Source organism: Salmo trutta, chromosome 29, assembly GCF_901001165.1.
Source record: "Salmo trutta chromosome 29, fSalTru1.1, whole genome shotgun sequence".
NCBI classification, from domain to species: Eukaryota; Metazoa; Chordata; class Actinopteri; order Salmoniformes; family Salmonidae; genus Salmo; species Salmo trutta.
The window spans coordinates 4,573,900-4,598,010 of record NC_042985.1 but is presented as its reverse complement, the minus strand read 5'-3'; the positions used below and the strand labels follow the sequence as shown (position 1 = coordinate 4,598,010).

At 44.7% G+C, this 24,111-nt stretch overlaps 1 protein-coding gene across 1 annotated transcript in view; it reads right to left on the bottom strand.

The window, feature by feature from the left end:
- Window positions 1-800: 800 nt before the first annotated feature.
- Window positions 801-24,111, bottom strand: part of LOC115166795 (dual specificity mitogen-activated protein kinase kinase 5) — a 90,968-nt gene continuing 67,657 nt past the window's right edge. Inside the window, exons 20-22 of the mRNA XM_029720601.1 lie at window positions 13,315-13,376; window positions 11,794-11,839; window positions 801-1,837 (exon numbers count right to left, since the gene is read on the bottom strand). Of these exons, the coding sequence (XP_029576461.1) occupies window positions 1,730-1,837; window positions 11,794-11,839; window positions 13,315-13,376 (216 nt within the window). The 3' untranslated portion in view covers window positions 801-1,729. The remainder of the gene's footprint in view (window positions 1,838-11,793; window positions 11,840-13,314; window positions 13,377-24,111) is intronic.

The following is a 24,111-nucleotide window of genomic DNA, read 5'->3' as shown; positions in this document are numbered from 1 at the left end:
GCCTTCCCCAAACTTTTGCCACAAAGTTGGAAGTACAGAATTGTATAGAATGTCATTGTATTCTGTAGCGTTAAGATTTCCCTTCACTGGAACTAAGGGGCATAGCCCGAACCATGAAAAACAGCCCCATACCATTATTCCTCCACCAAACTTTACAGTTGACACTATGCATTGGGGCAGGTAGCGTCCTCCTGGCATCCGCCAAACCCAGATTTGTCTGTCGGACTGCCAGATGGTGAACTGTGATTCATCACTCCAGAGAACGCGTTTCCACTGCTCCAGAGTCCAATGTCGGCAAGCTTTACACTACACCAGCCGACGCTTGTGTATGGCTGCTTGGTCATGGAAACCAATTTCATGAAGCTCGCGACAAACAGTTATTGTGCTGATGTTGCTTCCAGGGGCAGTTTGGAACTCGGCAGGGAGTGTTGCAACCGAGGACAGACGATTTTTACACTACGTGCTTCAGCACTTGGCGGTCCCATTTTGTGAACTTGTGTTGCCTACCACTTTGCTGCTGAGCCGTTGTTGCTCCTAGACGTTTCCACTTCACAATAACAGCACTTACAGTTGACCAGGGCAGCTCTAGCAGGGCAGAAATTTGACGAACTGCCTTGTTGGAAAGGTGGCATCCTATGACAGTGCCATGTTGAAATTCACTGAGCTCTTCTGTAAGGCCATTCTATTGCCAATGTATGTCTATGGAGATTGCATGGCTGTGTGCTCGATTTTCTACACCGGTTTGCAATGGGTATGGCTGAAATAGCCAATTCCACTAATTTGAAGTGCTGTCCACATACTTTTGTATATATAGTGTATCTCGATGAGGTAAAGTAATGTCAAAGAAACGTCATTGTAAAAACATTAGGCACACACACAGGTTACTGCCGTACACACCGGCACACCTCGACATTCACTAGAAAGCTGCCAACAATAAAGCGTAACAGGTCATCCTGGAAAATAGCACTTCTTTGTTATTGTAAAGCCATTTGGGTTTTCAAGTCCCATCTCATCGTTGATCACTTACTCTGACATTCTGTCTAAAGTCTCTCTGAGTTAGAAATAACTAAGTAGGCAAACAGTCATGGAATAAGTCCCACTCAATTGTAAATTGATTGATGAAGCAGCGTCAACACAGAGCCAGGTTTGGAGTGTAAGAGTCCAGGATAAACCATCAAGACATCAGTCAACCTGCTAAGGGCCCAGATAACAAAGTTCCACTTGCAATGAACGTTCAGTTGAAAAGATACAGTATCCTCTTGGCTTACTGAAGTTGGACGTACAGACGCCCTCTTTACACCATGGACGTCATCAATACGTTTTAGAATCCGTGTCTTTGATATTTACTGTCCACTCCTGGGGTTCACGAATGGTCAAAGTCCAGAGAGATTGGGGCATGATATTAGGGCCAGGACGATACCAGTATCGCAATATTGTTTCTATGGCAAAAATGAAAACACAAAGCAGACAAAACGCTTTAGTCCTTTAAACACCTGCTGTATGTAAAATATTGTGAGCTATAGATAGAAAATAAATAAATGTGACTCTGGGTGACATCATAATGATGTTTTGTTTCCAACATTAGGGCAGTTTTCCTAACGAAGTTAAAAGCGCTTCGTGTTTTGTTTCTTTGCCACGATATTAACGAGTATAGAGATACTGGTACTTTCCTGGCCCTACATGATACCTTTGACCGCTAACTTCTCTGTGGTCTCCTGTGTTTACGGGGTCACATCTGTCCCTGAGCCTGGGCTCTCCTCTCCTCTAGGCAGCGACACACCCACATGGACACCACCTCCGCATTGCCATCGTCGTAAAGCAGGATGAAGGCATGGTCCTGCGGACAGAGAAGGTAGAGAAATGGAGAGAGATTAATAGTGTCTCAGGTATGGATCCAGTGATTAGAGTATACTGTACATAGGCCACGACCAATGGAACAGCCAATCTCTCAGAACATCTGGAAAAATTACCACATTGGTCAATAAAAACACACTGAACTAAAAATAATCCATTTTTTTCCCTCTTAGAAAGGAGATCAGTTCCGATCTCCTTTAGGATTTTTGTTTCAATTATTTTCAAGGACAGTCAGAATAGACGAGTGGGACCGTCCACCAGAGCTGTTCCCAGAGAATTGAATGTTCATTTCTCTACCATAAGCAGCCTCCAAAATCGTTTTTGAGAATTCGGCAGTACGTCCTACCGGCCTCAACCGCAGACTACGTTTATGGCGTCGTGTCGGTGAGTGGTTTGCTGATGTCAACGTTGTGAACAGAGTGCCCCATGATGACGGTGGGGTTATGGTATGGGCAGGCACAAACTACAGACAACGAACACAATTGCATTTTATCGCTAACAATTTGAATGCACAGAGATACCGTGATGAAATCCTGATGCCCATTGTCGTGCCATTCATCTGCTGCCATCACCTCATGTTTCAGCATGATAATGCATGACTCCATGTCACAAGGATCTGTACACAATTCCTGGAAGCTGAAAATGTCCCAGTTCTTCCATGGCCTGCATGCTCACCAGACATGTCACCCATTTAGCATGTTTGGGATGGATTGATGTGTACAACAGTGTGTTCCAGTTCCTGCCAATATCCAGAAACTTCGCACAGCCATTGAAGAGGAGTGGGACATCATTCCACAGGCCACAATCAACAGCCTGATCAACTCTATGCGAAGGAGCTGTGTCGGGCTGCATGAGGCAAATGGTGGTCACACCAGATACTGACTGGTTTTCTGATCCACGCCCCTAACTTTTTTAAGGTATCTGTCACTAACAGATGCATACCTGTATTCCCAGTCATGTGAAATACATAGATTTGGGCCTAATTAATTTATTTCAATTGACTGATTTCCTCATATGAACTGTAACTCAGTAAAATCAATGAAATTGTTGGTTTATATTTTGTTCAGTATACATACTTAATAACAAAGAGTGGCTAGAGTCTTTGACAATTTTTAGGGCCTTCCTCTGACACCGCCGGGTTTGGAGGTCCTGGATGGCAGGGAGCTCGATCGCAGTGATGTACTGGGCCGTACTCACTACCCTCCGTAGTGCCTTGCGGTCGGATGCCAAGCAGATGCCATAGCAAGCGGTGATGCAGCCAGTCAAGATGCTCTCAATGGTGCAGCTGAATAACTTTTTGAGGATCTGAGGGCCCATACCAAATCTTTTCAGCCTCCTGAGGGGGAAGAGGCGTTGTTGTGCCCTCTTCACGACTGTTGGTGTGTGTGGACCATGATCCTTAGCGATGTGGACGCCGAGGAACTTGCAGCTCTCAACCTGCACCCCTGCAGCCCCATCGATGTGGATGGGGGCGTGCTCGGCCCTCCATTTCCTGTAGTCCACAATCAGCTCCTTTGTCTTGCTGACGTTGAGGGAGAGGTTGTTGTCCAGGCACCACACTGCCAGGTGTCTGACCTCCTCCCTATAGGCTGTCTCATCGTTGATCAGGCCTACCACCATTATTCCATTTGCAAACTTAATGATGGTGTTGGGAGTTGTGAGAGGCCATACATTCGTGGGTGAACAGGGAGTACAGGAGGGGACTAATCACGCACCTCTGAGGGGCCACCGTGTTGAGGGTCAGCGTGGCACTATGGTGTCACCAGAGAGACACATTCAGTCAGGACAATAACTGCTACACCAAGACTCCAGCACAAGGCTTCCCATAGTCAATCAACCAATGCTCAAACCATACAAACACCAAATGCATATAATCCTAACCATATAGTCCAACTAGCACTGTGGAGATGGTGACAGACGTCACATGACGTGTGACACATCAGTGACAAGAGCACCATGCACTGATACAACCTCATTTGGAGAGCCATGTGTCGGTGATGACCTCCGCCGGTTCAAACAGGGGTCAAGGGTGAAAGTGGTGGGGGTTGTCACGGAGACGGGCCAACGGTGACTGACCGCTACATTTATTTGGTGTGTCGAGTAGAGGGACAATTAGATAAACGACCAAAGCCACCGCTCTTTAAATGGACTTGTCACCCCTGGTTTCCCTGACACAGGACCTTCACTAACAGGCACTAACAAACACAGCACAGTGTTACTAAGAGTCCAATCTGGCCAAAAACAGGGGATATAAAGACCAGGGACCTTGTGTGGGGGACAATGAATTTAGCCAAATAAAAAATGAATGGAGGTTGGATTACAGAGGGTAACATTGGAACAAGGACTTGATGGTGTTGAGGTGTTATATACAGTAATGTAAGTGTAGTTTGTATAAATACTTTACTTCAATATGTTTGGATCCTGTCAGATATTTTACGTTTAAAAGGCAATGTTCTGCAACCATATCCCAAGTTAGACCCCTAAGATAGACGCATAACTGGCAGTCCAGTCTGACGGGTCCGTTCCTCTCAGATCCAGTCCAGACAGGGCCGGTCCAGTCCTGTGTCCAGTGAGTCTGAGGGACTAGGAGAGCCCCATCAATCCTGGTGTCCTTCTAATGGGCAGCTGGGGCTAAGATAGACTGAGGTTAATTACTCTCATATCAGTGTGTGTGTGAGAGAGAGAGCTGGAGTGGACGCTCTTGGATGCCCCAATGTTCTGGGTACCCATCTCATCAATCATTGCTGTGCCTGTACAGAGAGAGAGAGAGGGGGAGATGGAGGGAGTACAGGGAGGGAGAGATGGGGTCCAGAGTAATGTCTTTAATATCCAGCTCCTGCTCTCTCTTCACCTCTGCTCTCGACCCTAACCCTAACAGACTGGCCACGTCTGATGGAATCTGACCTGAATGAAGGGGGGGACTTGGCTTCTGTCTTTTTAATACCTCATAGACAGATACACACAGACGTACGCACACACACCCAGTTTAAAGACAGACATGGAGAAAACACACTAACTCGGACAAAGTTATTATTGGAATCCCAGTTGAGATGGTGTCATATTCAGGCTAAAATTAACACACGCACACCATGTTTTTTCAAGGCCAGCCAAATCTTCACAATGCGTGGACAATAAAGCTTTTCTAAATGTCACACACACACGTACGTCAGGGCCACGCGACCCGCCATGAATTAAAACACCTGCCACCAGAATTAAGCCGAAAACCAGGAGGACGTTATTAAGAGTCAAATGGAATAAATACTCTTTAGTTAGGTCATTTAAGGTGCTACAGCTTTACCTTTCCAACGAGCGCGTGGAGGATTTAAAAAGTAGCACTACATTAATCACAGTCTCAGCGCATCAGAGAGGGATAATCACCTGAACGGGTCGTTCAAATAAAACTGACACAAATCCCAGGGGAAATTCTACCTTACTCTTTAATTGTTTGGAGTTCTTTGATAGGCTTTTTAATCGAAGATTAATTTATGCAATTTTAAGTAACTTCTACATATGATTAATAAGCTTGGAAAATTAAATGGAGTCGGAAGCAATTATAACAAGTGGCTGGTCATCACCTCATTAGACGTTGTTGGAGGAACGCGACGCAGTGGATGAGTGTGTGTGTGAAAAGCCGTGTGTGTGTGAGAGAGAGGGGTGGGGAGAGAAAGAGAGAGAGGAAGACAGACAGAGAAAGGTTGAAAGGTCAGAAGAGTAACTAGGTCTTTGCAGATTTGCATGCTAATCTCCAGCTCCCACAAGGAAACTGACTGGCAGACAAGGGAGGTGTGTGTGTATATGACGAGGGCTCCTTGAGATGACATTTTACTCCAGTACTTCCACTAAGTGTGTGTGTGTGTGTGTAGGTGTGTGAGAGATGGATTCTATATGAGATGATCCGTTACTCCAGTACATCAACTTAAAAGAGTGATTTGTTACATAGGCCAAATGGCACCCGTAGAGATGGTTAAATACCATACCTACCTAGAACCTGTGCTGAAAGGGAGCTGGCTACACTAACTTGTACCCTTGTAGTTATTCAACACTGACTTTCTTGTCCTGATGAGGAAAATGAGACTCCCGGAACATTCTCTGGGCAGCAGTATGATGAGTTCTATGACAGAGAGAGTAAATTCTATGACAGAGAGAGTAAAAACAGCTGCCATTAGGCTTTTATGACTTATAATCCTGAATAAGAAGTTAGCATTATATAAAATATGTTTGCATGGTTATGTTCAACTGGTAAACACAGCTCACTCCCCCAAATCCAGAATTTTAGAAATTCTCCTATTTCACTTTGTGTAGTCTTCCTGAGTAAGAAGCCTTACTATGTTCAGTGTGAGGCCCTAGGGGTCAAATGTGATAAGAACGGCCCCGGTGTTAAAGTGTCGACACAGAAATGTCTGAGACGCTGAGAAAACGTTCCATCTTGCTAATGTGTAAACAACTGGAGGAGATTGGAGTCCTTTTAAAATCCTGTCACTCACACGGGTCCCAGTGGTGATGCTGCGTGAAAGATGGGACTTTAAATCTCAGTTCTCCCTCTCTTCTGGGGCACCACAGGAGTGCTGAACCCTTCCACCTCTTTACACCCTTAACAGCCCCTGCCGCACCTTTCAACCCCCCCAAACACACACTCAGATTACTACACTCAACAGTCATTTTTACATGTGGGTTTCTGCAGGGTTTTGGCAAGTGGAGGCAGTCGGGGTCCTTGATGGAGTTGGGGACTGTCTAAGACTCGACACACACAACACACACGCACGGCCCCTTTTGTCACAGACCAGGGGGCTCATCTGGCACCTCTGGGTAGGGGGGTTTGAAGGGGGCCGGGGGGGGCTGCGTTAGGGACAAAGGTGCTAAAAGGCTCGTTGACAATGAGGGCCCTCCGGTGGGGAATAGAGGAGAAGAAGAGATGTCAATCAAGTCACAATCAGAGACAAGGGGATGGTGGGAGGGATCAGACACACACACACCTCAAAATGGAAAGGGTGAGTACAGAGGCCCCTTACAGCGTTACAACAGCTCTTAACAAAAACGAGAGAGAGAGAGACACACAGAGAGACAGAGAGAGAGAAAGACACACAGAGAGACAGAGAAAGACACACAGAGAGAGAGAGAGAAAGACACACAGAGAGACACAGAGAGAGAAAGACACACAGAGAGACAGAGAAAGACACACAGAGAGAGAGAGAGAAAGACACACAGAGAGACAGAGAAAGACACACAGAGAGACAGAGAGAGAGAGAGAAAGACACACAGAGAAACAGAGAAAAACACACAGAGAGACAGAGAGAGAGAGAAAGACACAGAGAGACAGAGAGAGAGAGAGAGAGAAAGACACACAGAGAGACAGAGAGAGAGAAAGACACACAGAGAGACAGAGAGAGAGAGAGAAAGACACACAGAGAGACAGAGAGAGAGAGAGAAAGACACACAGAGAGACAGAGAGAGAGAGAGAAAGACACACAGAGAGACAGAGAGAGAGAAAGACACACAGAGAGACAGAGAGAGAGAAAGACACACAGAGAGACAGAGAGAGAGAGAAAGACACACAGAGAGACAGAGAGAGAGAGAAAGACACACAGAGAGAGAGAAAGACACACAGAGAGACAGAGAAAGACACACAGAGAGACAGAGAGAGAGAAAGACACACAGAGAGACAGAGAGAGAGAGAAAGACACACAGAGAGAGAGAAAGACACACAGAGAGACAGAGAGAGAGAAAGACACACAGAGAGACAGAGAGACAGACATTCATTGCAGGGAGGAAGGAACGATGCATTTCAGAAGTATTCCTACCAGGTCAGACGACACTAGACTAGAGCATGGTGGAGCCCTGGTAATGTCCTGGGAGCAAGCCAATGGAAAGTCCTCAGTGTCTGGCCCAGTATGTCATCGGGTTATGAACCCCTTGATAGGATATCATGAGGTAATGTCCTCCTAATGAAAGATGTATCAGTGGAAGGAGAACACACTGGCACTTTCCTGACAGACACAGCTGTTGTGATGCAAGTCCTGAACACATTATTTCCAAAGAGGGACATTCACACACCTTCATCACACACACACACACACACACACACACACACACACACACACACACACACACACACACACACACACACATTCTGATTTCAGCTCACACTCTACTGGTTGACTGACCCTCTGCCCTGATGTTGACCTGATGACAACAGAGGGACATTGTTGAGTCGTCAATTTAACAGGTTCTTTCCCTTTCAGAAATGTTATGTCTCCCAGTTGTAGTTCTGGGTTGTCCAGTTAGCTCAGTTTAGCTATGAAACAGATCAGCTGTGGTTACCTGGACTTAAAGTCAGTGTAAACCGTTATTACCACTTGTTATAACATGAAGGCTGCTTTCCCAGACACAGATTAAGACTAGATCAGACTAAAAAGCACTTTAAATGGAGAAACCCTACTACAATGCTTTTTATTCCAGGACTCGTTTTATTAATCTGTGTCCAGGAAAACGGCAACAAGTCTCTCTCTTTCTTCCCGCTCTCTCTCTCCTCCCTTTCTCTCTCTCCTCCCTTCCTCTCTCTCTCCTCCCTTCCTCTCTCTCTCCTCCCTTCCTCTCTCTCTCCTCCCTTCCTCTCTCTCTCCTCCCTTCCTCTCTCTCTCCTCCCTTTCTCTCTCTCCTCCCTTCCTCTCTCTCTCCTCCCTTCCTCTCTCTCTCCTCCCTTCCTCTCTCTCTCCTCCCTTCCTCTCTCTCTCCTCCCTCTGTTTTGTGTCCCTCTCCCCTCAGGCCCTTCATTTCCGTTCTCCGTGATGAGGCACGAGATGAGGTCACGGCCGCGTGCCTCTGTGGCGAGGGTCTGATTGTCTCACGCGCCCCTCCCCCCCACCACCACCGTGTACATATTAACAGTCTATATACACATTCCATCTGTATGTTAATGCAGCTTGCCACAGCTGGAATCCCCACTACAAAGTGCCGTCGTTCACTAATAGTTATTATCTTCACGGCCTTATTCCTCCAGGAGAGCCGGTGGAAGACACGGCAAATTGTGTCTCTTTACGATTATGCCTCCGTGGGCTCGCTCATCAGCTTGGCATGGATGGTGGATGAGGATGGGACGCGGCTCCCTCTGATTATTCATATGGCTTTTATTGACGTCATTCACGCTGTGGGGTTTTATGGTATGAGCATTAGTGGCTGTTAGTGATGCTGGTGTCCTGGGATATGTACAGTCTGTTTGGTTGTTGTCTGACTGTCTGTCTGACTGTCTGTTTGACTATGGGATGTCCTATTAACTAACTAACTGATAGAACTAAACTAAGCAGAGATCAATGCATTCTCTAAGAGAGGGAGAGAGAGAGAAAGGGAGGGTAGAGAGAGACGGAGAAAGAGGGAGGGGGAGAGAGAGAGATACAGAGAGAGAGAAAGGGAGGGTAGAGAGAGACGGAGAAAGAGGGAGGGGGAGAGAGAGAGATACAGAGAGAGAGAAAGGGAGGGTAGAGAGAGACGGAGAAAGAGGGCGGGGGAGAGAGAGAGAAAGGGAGGGTAGAGAGAGACGGAGAAAGAGGGAGGGGGAGAGAGAGAGAAACAGAGAGAGAAAGATATGGGTCTGAGTCTTCAGCTCTCTCTCCCCTCAATGCCTCTTCCTTGTGTGAGAACACACACACACACACACACACACACACACACACACACACACACACACACACACACACAATCTATACACACAGAACCACAGTCTCTCCCTTCCCTGTCACAGTTCTTAAAAGGTAGCTGGTGTAAATTGCTGTGGCCTTGTGCGCTAACACCAGATCAGAGAAACCCATCAAGCCAACACTTGGAGTGAGACAGACTCAGTCAGACTCATTGGGGGTAGAGGGGACATGGAACTCACGTCTAGACAGATATGTCTATGTGATATCTTCCTACAGTCATGTTTTGGTTGACTTCCATAACCTTGGGAGGTTTCTATAGTCTGTAACGTGGTAACTCACCATAAGGTTGTTAGGTTTCTATAGTCTGTAACATGGTAACTCACCATAAGGTTGTTAGGAGGTTTCTATAGTCTGTAACATGGTAACTCACCATAAGGTTGTTAGGAGGTTTCTATAGTCTGTAACATGGTAACTCACCATAAGGTTGTTAGGAGGTTTCTATAGTCTGTAACGTGGTAACTCACCATAAGGTTGTTAGGAGGTTTCTATAGTCTGTAACATGGTAACTCACCATAAGGTTGTTAGGAGGTTTCTATAGTCTGTAACGTGGTAACTCACCATAAGGTTGTTAGGAGGTTTCTATAGTCTGTAACGTGGTAACTCACCATAAGGTTGTTAGGAGGTTTCTATAGTCTGTAACGTGGTAACTCACCATAAGGTTGTTAGGAGGTTTCTATAGTCTGTAACGTGGTAACTCACCATAAAGTTGTTAGGAGGTTTCTATAGTCTGTAACGTGGTAACTCACCATAAGGTTGTTAGGAGGTTTCTATAGTCTGTAACGTGGTAACTCACCATAAGGTTGTTAGGAGGTTTCTATAGTCTGTAACGTGGTAACTCACCATAAGGTTGTTAGGAGGTTTCTATAGTCTGTAACATGGTAACTCACCATAAGGTTGTTAGGAGGTTTCTATAGTCTGTAACGTGGTAACTCTCCATAAGGTTGTTAGGAGGTTTCTATAGTCTGTAACGTGGTAACTCACCATAAGGTTGTTAGGAGGTTTCTATAGTCTGTAACGTGGTAACTCACCATAAGGTTGTTAGGAGGTTTCTATAGTCTGTAACGTGGTAACTCACCATAAGGTTGTTAGGAGGTTTCTATAGTCTGTAACGTGGTAACTCACCATAAGGTTGTTAGGAGGTTTCTAGTCTGTAACGTGGTAACTCACCATAAGGTTGTTAGGAGGTTTCTATAGTCTGTAACATGGCAACTCACCATAAGGTTGTTAGGAGGTTTCTATAGTCTGTAACATGGTAACTCACCATAAGGTTGTTAGGAGGTTTCTATAGTCTGTAACATGGTAACTCACCATAAGGTTGTTAGGAGGTTTCTATAGTCTGTAACGTGGTAACTCACCATAAGGTTGTTAGGAGGTTTCTATAGTCTGTAATGTGGTAACTCACCATAAGGTTGTTAGGAGGTTTCTATAGTCTGTAACATGGTAACTCACCATAAGGTTGTTAGGAGGTTTCTATAGTCTGTAACATGGTAACTCACCATAAGGTTGTTAGGAGGTTTCTGTAGTCTGTAACATGGTAACTCACCATAAGGTTGTTAGGAGGTTTCTATAGTCTGTAACATGGTAACTCACCATAAGGTTGTTGGGAGGTTTCTATGGTCTGTAACGTGGTAACTCACCATAAGGTTGTTAGGAGGTTTCTATAGTCTGTAACATGGTAAATCACCATAAGGTTGTTAGGAGGTTTCTATAGTCTGTAACATGGTAACTCACCATAAGGTTGTTAGGAGGTTTCTATAGTCTGTAACATGGTAACTCACCATAAGGTTGTTAGGAGGTTTCTATAGTCTGTAACATGGTAACTCACCATAAGGTTGTTAGGAGGTTTCTATAGTCTGTAACATGGTAACTCACCATAAGGTTGTTAGGAGGTTTCTATAGTCTGTAACATGGTAACTCACCATAAGGTTGTTAGGAGGTTTCTATAGTCTGTAACATGGTAACTCACCATAAGGTTGTTGGGAGGTTTCTATAGTCTGTAACATGGTAACTCACCATAAGGTTGTTGGGAGGTTTCTATAGTCTGTAACGTGGTAACTCACCATAAGGTTGTTGGGAGGTTTCTATAGTCTGTAACGTGGTAACTCACCATAAGGTTGTTAGGAGGTTTCTATAGTCTGTAACATGGTAACTCACCATAAGGTTGTTAGGAGGTTTCTATAGTCTGTAACATGGTAACTCACCATAAGGTTGTTAGGAGGTTTCTATAGTCTGTAACATGGTAACTCACCATAAGGTTGTTGGGAGCAGGTCTCTCTTTAGGGAGTCTCTTCATGCTGAACAGAGAAAACAGCACAGTTTTATCACAATGTTGTTTAAGCATACAGAGACATTTTCAAAGGTAAGACTATTTCATTTTTTGGTTCATTTGTTACATTTTTCTATAAGTAATTTCCTAATGAGCATTTGTTCCTAATGAGCATCCAAGGACATTACTGACAAACCTGACAAGCCTAATTGCCAGATTGTCCCAATGGTGCTTTTGTTACACTATGAGCCCCACGCAGTGCAAATGGTATGGCTAGTACAATTTAACAATAAACTGTGTGGACAACCAGTCCATATTCCTTATACAAGAGATCTCCTTGATGTTGTGTGTGTGTGCGCGCTGGCCTACTATCATTTGAACAATAAAGCCGATCAAAACCATCTTCATCAGCACCACTCTAACCACCAGTGCCAGCTCACACACACACTAAGTACCCAAACAGTCATTGACCCTGTGTGAGGCTCCTGCCAGTCCTGAGAATGAGGAGTGGAGATTCGTCAGGGCGACCTACATAGGGGACTGTGAAGGATTAGTGTGTGGTTCTAGAGAGGTCCGTCTGGAGCTAACCGAGTTACTGTGTGATGAATCACAGCGGGCAGGGACCAGGGACAGGACAGGGACCTCTAAGAATAGCCTGGGAGGTGGCAGTGCCAACCTGGTGCCAGGGCTGGGGTGGGCACGGAGAAACAGAAACCTGGCCTGTTTGAGTAAATAAGGCATAGAGATAGGTAAACAACAGCTGGCGGTGTGTAGACACACGTACAAGGACATACACATGCAGAAACATGTACACACTGTTATGGTCCTGCTTTTGGCCGGTAGGTCAGTCCATTGGGTACTTTCCCCCTGCTGTGTGTGTGTGTGTGTGTGTGTGTTTATTTGTGAGAGCATTTGGCTAACAGGGGGCCAACAGACCATGAGAGACATGGTCAGTGTAAATATTGTGCTGTGCTGCTACAGTAAAGAAACAAATCAGAGAGTTAATTTGTCCTTCAGGAGAGCCTGGTATACTGGGATAAGGCCTGTCCTTGTTATCCTGTCTCTGCTAGCTGCCCCATTATCACCCAACACCATTATCAGACAGGAGAGTGGAGGGCACTACAGTGATAATGCATGTCCTACATGAGTCACCAAGTTCAAAAATACAGCCTACTAAATTCATATGAACGATTGCATTTAGTGTACTAAAGACGATGGATTTTTTTTAAATGAACATGGTTGAGGTCTGGTCTTTGGCAAATGAAATGCATTCTATCCAATTGTTTAACTTCATTTTTAAACATATTGAATCTGTTGATGTACTAAGCTTCTGTTTTTAGGTTTATCTCTGTTCAGAGAGAGAGAGAGAGAGAGAGAGAGAGAGAGAGAGAGAGAGAGAGAGAGAGATAAGGGTTGTCTCACCTAGCTATTTTAAGATGATTGCACTAACTGTAAGTCGCTGTGGATAAGATCATCTGTTAAATGTAAAAAAATTGGACTCACCACTGTGTGATGAAGTGGACAAACTTCTGGCTGAACTGACCCACAGGAAGAATAGGAGGGTCCTGGGAGAAACACAAGGCCACAACTGAACAACTTAGACCACAAAGTATAAAATGGAAGCTGGGAAAAAATGATCTCACAATGTGATTTCTAATCTGTCACTAAAAGCTAAACCCATTTCTTAATTTTGTTGAAGAGATCCACTTTGACAAACATTACTAATCAACATATGAATAACTTGAAATATAACCGAAATGAGAGATTTAATTACACACATGTAAAAATCCAAATTCTTCACAATCACTGTGCCTAGATCTGGTTAAGAATACAAAACCACAATTCTTCACAATCACTGTGCCTAGATCTGGTTAAGAATACAAAACCACAATTCCTCACAATCACTGTGCCTAGATCTGGTTAAGAATACAAAACCACAATTCTTCACAATCACTGTGCCTAGATCTGGTTAAGAATACAAAACCACAATTCGGAGAAACCCCAAACCCTGAACTACATAGAATTGTAGTTATTAAAACACATTTTGCTGAGAAAGGCCGACCTTGATAAAGAGGGTATTTCTAAACGCTGCGATACATTGTCCCGTCTTCTTAGTAAAAAGAGGTAGCTGCACCTGAACCCCACCTATTGTTGGACGAGCACAATGGAGTCAAGGAAAATAATCTCCTTCAGGAATCAGTGAGGGGGGTCGGGTGAGCACAAGTGTGAGCGGCACCGGTCATCTTCGTTCCGATAAAAACATTAAAGGAGATTTCGCCATGAAAGGCGAAACATTTTCCTGTCAGATTGCAACAGTCATTTATTTTACATGAATGCCCTCTGAAGTCTATATTTTAAAGTATATTTTACTTGGCAATGGCACAGTATAAAATGTGTTTGAGGCATGAATACAAATGAAAACTTTATTAAAATCATATTATAAAGGTAGTTTGTTACAGTTTGTTAGTCAAACACTAAAATAATCAATTTGAGACATTTTTCACCCTGCTGTGCAGTCAACTACCACAGTCAACAATCACAGTCAACAACCACAGTCAACAACCACAGTCAACTACCACAGTCAACTACCACAGTCAACTACCACAGACAACAATTACAGTCAACTACCACAGTCAACAATTACAGTCAACAATTACAGTCAACAACCACAGTCAACAACCACAGTCAACAACCACAGTCAACAACCACAGTCAACTACCACAGTCAACAACTACAGTCAACAATTAGTCAACAACCACAGTCAACAATTACAGTCAACAATTACAGTCAACAATTACAGTCAACTACCACAGTCAACTACCACAGTCAACTACCACAGTCAACAACCACAGTCAACAACCACAGTCAACAATTACAGTAAACTACCACAGTCAACTACCACAGGCAACAATTACAGTCAACTACCACAGGCAACAATTACAGTCAACTACCACAGTAAACAATTAGTCAACTATACAGTCAACAATTACAGTGAACAACCACAGTCAACAACCACAGTCAACTACCATAATGAACATTGTAGTGTGAGACAGTCAACTACCATAATGAACATTGTAGTGTGAGACAGTCAACCACCATAATGAACATTGTAGTGAGACAGTCAACTACCATAATGAACATTGTAGTGAGACAGTCAACCACCATAATGAACATTGTAGTGAGACAGTCAACTACCATAATGAACATTGTAGTGAGACAGTCAACCACCATAATGAACATTGTAGTGAGACAGTCAACCACCATAATGAACATTGTAGTGAGACAGTCAACTACCATAATGAACATTGTGAGACAGTCAACCACCATAATGAACATTGTAGTGAGACAGTCAACTACCATAATGAACATTGTAGTGAGACAGTCAACTACCATAATGAACATTGTAGTGAGACAGTCAACTACCATAATGAACATTGTAGTGAGATAGTCAACCACCATAATGAACATTGTAGTGTGAGACAGTCAACTACCATAATGAACATTGTAGTGAGACAGTCCAACTACCAAAATGAACATTGTAGTGAGACAGTCAACTACCAAAATGAACATTGTAGTGAGAGACAGTCACAGAGGACTGGGGATGGAGAGACCGAGGGGGATGGAGAGACCGGGGGGAGATGGACAGACGGAGAGACCGGAGGGGATGGAGAGACCGGGGGAGATGGAGAGACCGGGGGAGATGGAGAGACCGGGGGAGATGGAGAGACCGGAGGGGATGGAGAGACCGCGGGGAGATGGAGAGACCGGGGGAGATGGAGAGACCGGGGGAGATGGAGAGACCGGAGGGGATGGAGAGACCGGGGGAGATGGAGAGACCGCGGGGGATGGAGAGACCGGGGGAGATGGAGAGAAGACAAAAATGATGTGTGTTAGAGGAGAATTGATGCCAAAGAGCAGTAACCCAAACCTCTTCAGCCAACAGAATGAAGACATTTAAACGGTCAAATTAACTGGCTTTAAGCAGCACTCCTACATGTGAGTTGCAAAATAAACATTTCTAAGAGCCACAAATCAAAATGTGGTTTTATTACGATCCCAGTACTGAATCAGAATATAAGGAGGAACATTTCCTTTCTTAAGGGCCAAGCCCATCTTCTTCAGCCTCCTGACGTTGAAGAGGCGCTGTTGCGCCTTCATCACCATGCTGTCTGAACGTGTGTGTGTATTTCATGTGAATGTGTGTGTGAGCACAGGCCAGGTCCAGTAGATGTTGTCCAGTAGATGTTGGCCTCCCTCCCTCCATAGCTCCTCCCTCTCCCCTCCCTCCATAGCTTCTCCCTCTCCCCTCCCTCCATAGCTCCTCCCTCCCCTCTCCCTCTATAGCTCCTCCCTCCCCTCTCCCTCTATAGCTCCTCCCTCCCCATCCCTCCATAGTTCCACCCTCCCTCTACAGCTCCTCCCTCCCCATCCCTCCCTAGCTCCTCCCTCATCCCTCCCGCCTCCATAGCTCCTCCCTCATCCCTCCATCCATAGCTCCTCCCTCATCCCTCCATCAATAGCTCCTCCCTCCTCCATAGCTCCTCCCTCATCCCTCCCCCTCCATAGCTCCTCCCTCATCCCTCCCTCCCCCCTCCATAGCTCCTCCCTCATCCCTCCCCCTTTATCACTCTCTAGGGAGAGTTCTGACCCAATCAACACCGTATCTCTCTCCTATCCACACCAGACTGCACACACCATTCTAAGGGTTGATAGAGAGGGTGGAATGGAAGACTGTGGGGTTTCTAGAGTGGTGGACAGATGAATTCAGGATGTGAATTGAAATTCAAATGGAAATGACCCATCTATGAGAATTTATTACGATATGATTTTTCACACAATGACGCTCCATCCTGTTCTCTATGCTTTCTAGTGTGCCAAAAGTCTTTATGGAGAAAACAGGGTGAAAAGGGAATTGGAGAGAGGAGAGGGAATCTATCTGTTGACAGGAAGTTGCCGTGTGACGCGCTCCGTAGAGAAATGGTCCTCCAAATCGGAGGCTATGCTACATGACTGCTTTGCTAGCGCTGACTGGAATATGTTCCAGGACTCAGCCGATAGCATCGACGAGCTAATCACCTCCACTACCGGCTTCATTAGGAAATGCATTGTGGACGTTGTCCCCACAGTGAAGGTTCTCTGCTTCCCCAATCAAAAGCCCTGGATTAACACAGAGGTTGGCGCTAAGTTTAAAGATAGGGCTACTGCACACAGGGCTATCGCAGCCCACCCTGAGGCTATGGCTGAGGACACAAACAAGTACAAGAAGTCCTGCTACGACATCTGCAGAGCCATCAAACAATCAAAAGGACAATATACTGTAGGAACAAGCTGGAATCCTATTATACAAGCTCTGATGCCCTCTGCATGTGGTGGGGGCTACAGTCCATTACGGATTACAAAGGAAGACCCAGACGTGATCTACCCAACGATGCCTCTACCAGATCAACTCAATGGATTTTATGCACGCGTCGACAAAAACAACAGCGAGCCATGCATGAGGGCCCCCGCCAGCACAGAGGACTGTGTGGTCTCGCTCTCCAAGGCCGATGTGAGTATGGTCTTTAAATCAGGTCAACACTCACAAGGCTGCGGGGCCAGACGGTATTCCAGGGCATGTTCTCAGAGCATCCTCAGAACAGCTGGCAGGCATATTCACAGTCATTCTCAACCTCTCCTTGCCCCAGTCTGTAATCGTCACATCTCATACTAACCACCATCATTCCTGTTCTCAAGTACTCTAAGGCTGCCTGCCACAATGACTACAGCCCTATAGCACTCACATCTGTAATCAGGAAGTACTTTGAAAGGACGGTTATGGCCCATATCAACTCCATCATCCCAGACACCCTAGACCCACTTCAATTTGCATACTGCCCCAAACAGATCCATATATGACACAATCTCAATTGCACTGCACACTGCCCTCACCAACCTAGATAAGAGGAATACCTATGTGAGATCGCTATTCATTGCCTACAGCTCAGAGTTCAACACCATAGTCCCCTCCAAGCTCGGGACCCGAACACCTCCCTCTGCAACTGGACCCTGGACTCCCTGACGGGCCGACCCCAGGTGGTGAGGGTAGGCAACATCACCTCTGCCAAACTGACCTTCAACATGGGGACCCCACAGGGGTGTGTGCTTAGTCCGACTCCAACACTATAATCAAGTTTGCTGACAACACAATGGTGGTAGGGCTGATCACTGGCGACGATGAAACAGCCTACAGGGAGGAGGTCAGTGACCTGGCATTGTGTTACCAGGACAACAACCTCTCCCTCAACGTCAGTAAGGACGAGGAGCTGATTGTGGACTACAGGGGGGGGGGGGGGGGGGTGAGCATGGCCCCATCCACGGTAGGCATATTCACAGGGCTGTAGTGGAGCGGGTCGAGAGCTTTAAGTTCCTTGGTTTCCAAATCACTAAGGACTTAAAATGGTCCCTGCCATCCAGGACCTCTATACCAGATGGTGTGAAAGGAAGGCCTGGAAAATTGTTAAAGACTCCGGCCATCTAGGCCATAGACTGTTCTCTCTGCTTCCGCATGGCAAGCGGGAACAAAGCATCAAGTCTGACACCAACAGCTTCAATCCCCAAGCCATAAGACTGCTAAATGGCTACACAGACTTTCTGACTCTGCACAGGACTCTACAAACTCACTCACATACCAACACGCACACACTTAATTTGCTCACACACATTCATACTGACTTTATACACACTTCCTAACAATCATCATATACACTGGTGCTACTCTGTTTATCATATATCCTAATCACCTTACCCCTATACATATCTACCTCTATCACTCCAGTATCCCTGCACATTGTAAATATGGTATTGGCACTGACCCTGTATATAGCTACTGACCCTGGAACTGACCCTGTATATAGCTACTGACCCTGGAACTGACCCTGCATATAGCTACTGACCCTGGAACTGACCCTGCATATAGCTACTGACCCTGGAACTGACCCTGCATATAGCTACTGACCCTGGAACTGACCATGCATATAGCTACTGACCCTGGAACTGACCCTGCATATAGCTACTGACCCTGGAACTGACCCTGCATATAGCTACTGACCCTGGAACTGTCCCTGAATATAGCTACTGACCCTGGAACTGTCCCTGCATATAGCTACTGACCCTGGAACTGTCCCTGTATATACAGTTGAAGTCGGAATTTTACATACACCTTAGCCAAATACATTTAAACTCAGTTATTCACAATTCCTGACATTCAATCCCAGTAAAATTTTCCTGTCTTAGTTCAGTTAGGATCACCACTTTATTTTAAGAATGTGAAATGTCAGAATAATAGTAGAGAGAATGATTTATTTCAGCTTTTATTTCTTTCATCACATTCCCAGTGGGTCAGAAGTTTACATACACTCAATTGGTATTTGGTAGCATTGCCTTTATATTGTTTAACTTGGGTCAAACGTTTCGGGTAGCCTTCCACAAGCTTCCCACAATAAGTTGGGTGAATTTTGGCCCATTCCTCCTGACAGAGCTGGTGTAACTGAATCAGGTTTGTAGGCCTCCTTGCTCGCACACGCTTTTCAGTTCTGCCCGCACATTTTCTATGGGATTGAGGTCAGGGCTTTGTGATGGTCACTCCAATAACTTGACTTTGTTGTCCTTAAGCCATTTTGCCACAACTTTGGAAGTATGCTTGGGGTCATTGTCCATTTGGAAGACCCATTTGCGACCAAGCTTTAACTTCCTGACTGATGTCTTGAGATGTTGCTTCAATATATCCACATAATTATCCCTCCTCATGATGCCATCTATTTTGTGAAGTGAAACAGTCCCTCCTGCAGCAAAGCACCCCCACAACAGGATACTGCCACCCCCGTGCTTCACGATTGGGATGGTGTTCTTCGGCTTGCAAGCCTCCCCCTTTTTCCTCCAAACATAACGATGGTCATTATGGCCAAACAGTTCTATTTTTGTTTCATCAGACCAGAGGACATTTCTCCAAAAAGTACGATCTTTGTCCCCATGTGCAGTTGCAAACCGTAGTCTGGCTTTTTTATGGCGGTTTTGGAGCAGTGGCTTCTTCCTTGCTGAGCGGCCTTTCAGGTTATGTCGATATAGGACTCGTTTTACTGTGGATATAGATACTTTTGTACCTGTTTCCTCCAGCATCTTCACAAGGTCCTTTGCTGTTGTTCTGGGATTGATTTGCACTTTTCGCACCAAAGTACGTTCATCTCTAGGAGACAAAACGTGTCTCCTTCCTGAGCGGTATGACGGCTGCGTGGTCCCATGGTGTTTATACTTGCATACTATTGTTTGTACAGATGAACGTGGTACCTTCAGGCATTTGGAAATTGCTCCCAAGGATGAACCAGACTTGTGGAGGTCTACAATTTATTTCTGAGGACTTGGCTGATTTCTTTTGATTTTCCTATGATGTCAAGCAAAGATGCACTGAGTTTGAAGGTTGGCCTTGAAATACATCCACTGGTACACCTCTGATAGGCTAATTGACATCATTTGAGTCAATCAGAAGCTTCTAAAGCCATAACATAATTTTCTGGAATTTTCCAAGCTGTTTAAAGGCACAGTCAACTTAGTGTATGTAAACTTCTGACCCACTAGAATTGTGATACAGTGAATTATAAGTGAAATAATCTGTCTGTAAACAATTGTTGTGTCATGCACATCTACTTTGTGTCATGCACAAAGTAGATGTCCTAACCAACTTGCCAAAACTATAGTTTGTTAAAAAGAAATTTGTGGAGTGGTTGAAAAACAAGTTTTAATGACTCCAACCTAAGTGTATGTAAACTTCCGACTTCAACTGTAGCTACTGACCCTGGAACTGTCCCTGTATATAGCTACTGACCCTGGAACTGACCCTGTATATAGCTACTGACCCTGGAACTGTCCCTGTATATAGCTACTGACCCTGTATATAGCTACTGACCCTGGAACTGACCCTGTATATAGCTACTGACCCTGTATATAGCTACTGACCCTGGAACTGACCCTGTATATAGCTACTGACCCTGTATATAGCTACTGACCCTGGAACTGACCCTGTATATAGCTACTGACCCTGGAACTGACCCTGTATATAGCTACTGACCCTGGAACTGTCCCTGTATATAGCTACTGACCCTGGAACTGTTTCTCGTGTGTGTTTTTGGTTTACTTTATAGTACTACTGATATTGATTACTGCATTGTTGGGAAGGAACTCGCAAGAAAGGCTTTTCACTGTACTTGTGCACGTGACAATAAAACTTGAAACTTGAATGTCAAAATAATATCTGTAATGTGTGTTTGCATGAGAGAAAAGGAAGCCTATAAATGGCCTAGTGACCAAATAAATGTGTAACAGCACTTGAGCAGCTTTGGCTGTACGGCCCACTGGCACACACAGCCCCCAAAAGGATGTTCAGTCAAAAAGAGGGAGTGAACTGTTTAAATCGATTCTATCGTAGTCCATGTGGGTTTTAATGACATTATGAAGGGCAGCGCTGAACAGTTGAAACTGGATTTTAAAGAGCTGATTGACTCTCTGCTAGACACTAACAAAACAACCCTCATATCTGGCCTTGTGCCCTCTCTGAATTGTGGCATTGAACGCTTTAGCAGGATTCTTTCTCTTCACAACTGGCTATGTGATTACTGCAGCTCAATGGGTGTAACTTTTGTTGACAATTTCAATACCTTTTGGAAACAAAACATGTTCTATAAGGAGGATGGGATCATTTGGGTTCCTGGATCCTTTCACAGCATTATAAGGATGCGTTGAGACAATGACTTATCAATGACCCAAGCCCAGCTCAGTTAATCCCTACCATTGTGTCGCTGAGTCATCATAATGCTTTAGCAAATGTACATTATAGCAGGGGCATTGGTAGACATAATCTAAGTAACCTAATTTATGTACTTCTAACTGCCCTGAATGCCTCTGCTGATCCTACAGCTATTGTATGCAGCAATAACGTGTCTATGAACCAGATTTATAATGTTAGCACTGAGGCGGTGTGCCCTAGTAGGAAGTCCAATGTGTGCAGCTCACCCGCCACTAACATAAATAACATGAGAATATCTACTTATGCTAAGCTCCCAGTAAAGCAATGAAAACAAGCAAGCATCCCAGAAAAGTGCTCAAAATAACCCACGTTAGAAACAAGGTTCATGAAATGAATAACTTGCTCGTAACAGATGATTCATATTCTGACTATCTCTGAAACTCACTTAGACAATACCTTTGATGATACAGTGGTAGCAATACACGGTTAAAACATTTACAGAAAAGACAGAAATGCCAGTGGTGGAGGTGTTGCTGTTAATATTCAGTACCACATTCCTGTAAAGATTAGAGAGGATCTCATGTGAAATACAGTTGAAGTAATATGGCTACAGGTTAATCTGCCTCACCTAAAGCCCATTCTGGTGGGAAGCTGCTATAGACCACCAAGTGCTAACACTCAGTATCTGGATAACATGTGTGAAATGCTTAATAATGTATGTGAGAGATATTTTCTATATAGGGAAGGCTATTCAACAAGCACAGCACTTACACAAAGAACTGATGAATGGCTGAGATAAATTGATGATAAAAAGATTGTGGGGCTGTTTTAACATTATCGATAATTATCTGCTGCTGGAGAAACATGTGTGTTATGGCTTTACACCCCCTGCTATATTGTGGATAAAGAGTTACCTGTCTAACAGAACACAGAGTGTGTTCTTTAATGGAAGCCTCTCAAACATAATCCAGGTAGAATCAGGAATTCCCCAGGGCAGCTGTCTAGGCCCCTTACTTTTTTCAATCTTTACTAACAACGTGCCACTGGCTTTGAGTAAAGCCAGTGTGTCTATGTATGCGGATGACTCAACACTATACACGTCTGCTACTACAGCGACTGAAATGACTGCAACACTTAACAAAGAGCTGCAGTTAGTTTTAGAATGGGTGGCAAGGAATAAGTTAGTCCTAAATATTTCAAAAACAAAAGCATTGTATTTGGGACAAATCATTCACTAAACCCTAAACCTCAACTAAATCATGTAATAAATCATGTGGAAATTGAGCAAGTTGAGGTGACTAAACTGCTTGGAGTAACCCTGTCATGGTCAAAACATTGATACAACAGGTGCTAAGATGGGGACAAATCTGTCCATAATAAGGTGTTACTCTACGTTCTTAACAACACTATCAACAAGGCAGGTCCTACAGGCCCTAGTTGTCACACCTGGACTACTGTTCAGTCGTGTGGTCAGATGCCACAAAGAGGCACTTTGGAAACTTGCAATTGGCTCAGAACAGGGCTGCACGGCTGGCCCTTGGATGCACACTGAGAGCTAACATTAATATGTCATGTCAATCTCTCCTGGCTTAAGTGGAGGAGAGATTGACTTCATCCATGCTTATTTTTGTGAGAGGTATTGACATGTTGAAAGCACCTGTTTAACCTGTCTGTTTAAACAACTTGCACACAGCTCTAACACACCATGCATACCCTATAATACATGCCACCAGAGGTCTCTTCACAGTCCCCAAGTCCAAAATAGACTATGGGAGGTGCACAGTACTACATAGAGCCATGGCTACATGGAACTCTATTCCACATCAAGTAACTGATAGAAGCAGTAGAATCAGATAAAAATACACATTATGGAACAGCGGGACTGTGAAGCAACAAACATAGGCACACATGATAACATACGCACTATACACACACATGCATTATGTGGTAGTGGAGTAGGGGCCTGAGGGCACACACTTAGTGTGTTGTAGATATGTGGTAGTGGAGTAGGGGCCTGAGGGCACACACTTAGTGTGTTGTAGATATGTGGTAGTGGAGTAGGGGCCTGAGGGCACACACTTAGTGTGTTGTAGATATGTGGTAGTGGAGTTGGGGCCTGAGGACACACACTCAGTGTGTTGTAGATATGTGGTAGTGGAGTATGGGCCTGAGGACACACACTCAGTGTGTTGCGAATTCTGTTAGGAATGTATTAATGTTTTTGAAATTGTATAACTGCCTTAATGACATTATGAAGGGAAGAGTAGCTGCTGCCTTGGCTGCTACTAATGGGGATCCATAATAAATAGCTGTTTCGCTGTTAAAATACCTCTGGGCAGCTGTCCCTATTCCTGACATATCGATCACAGAACCCAGAAAATGATGATACATGCACCTATTTAAACTAACAAAGGAATGGCTTACTCTAATATCACTCTACTTCCTAGTGCTGCTGCTGCTTGGATGAGTAACATCTCTCTCATACACACACTACAGGCCAAATGCTTCAGTGGACACGCCGTTTA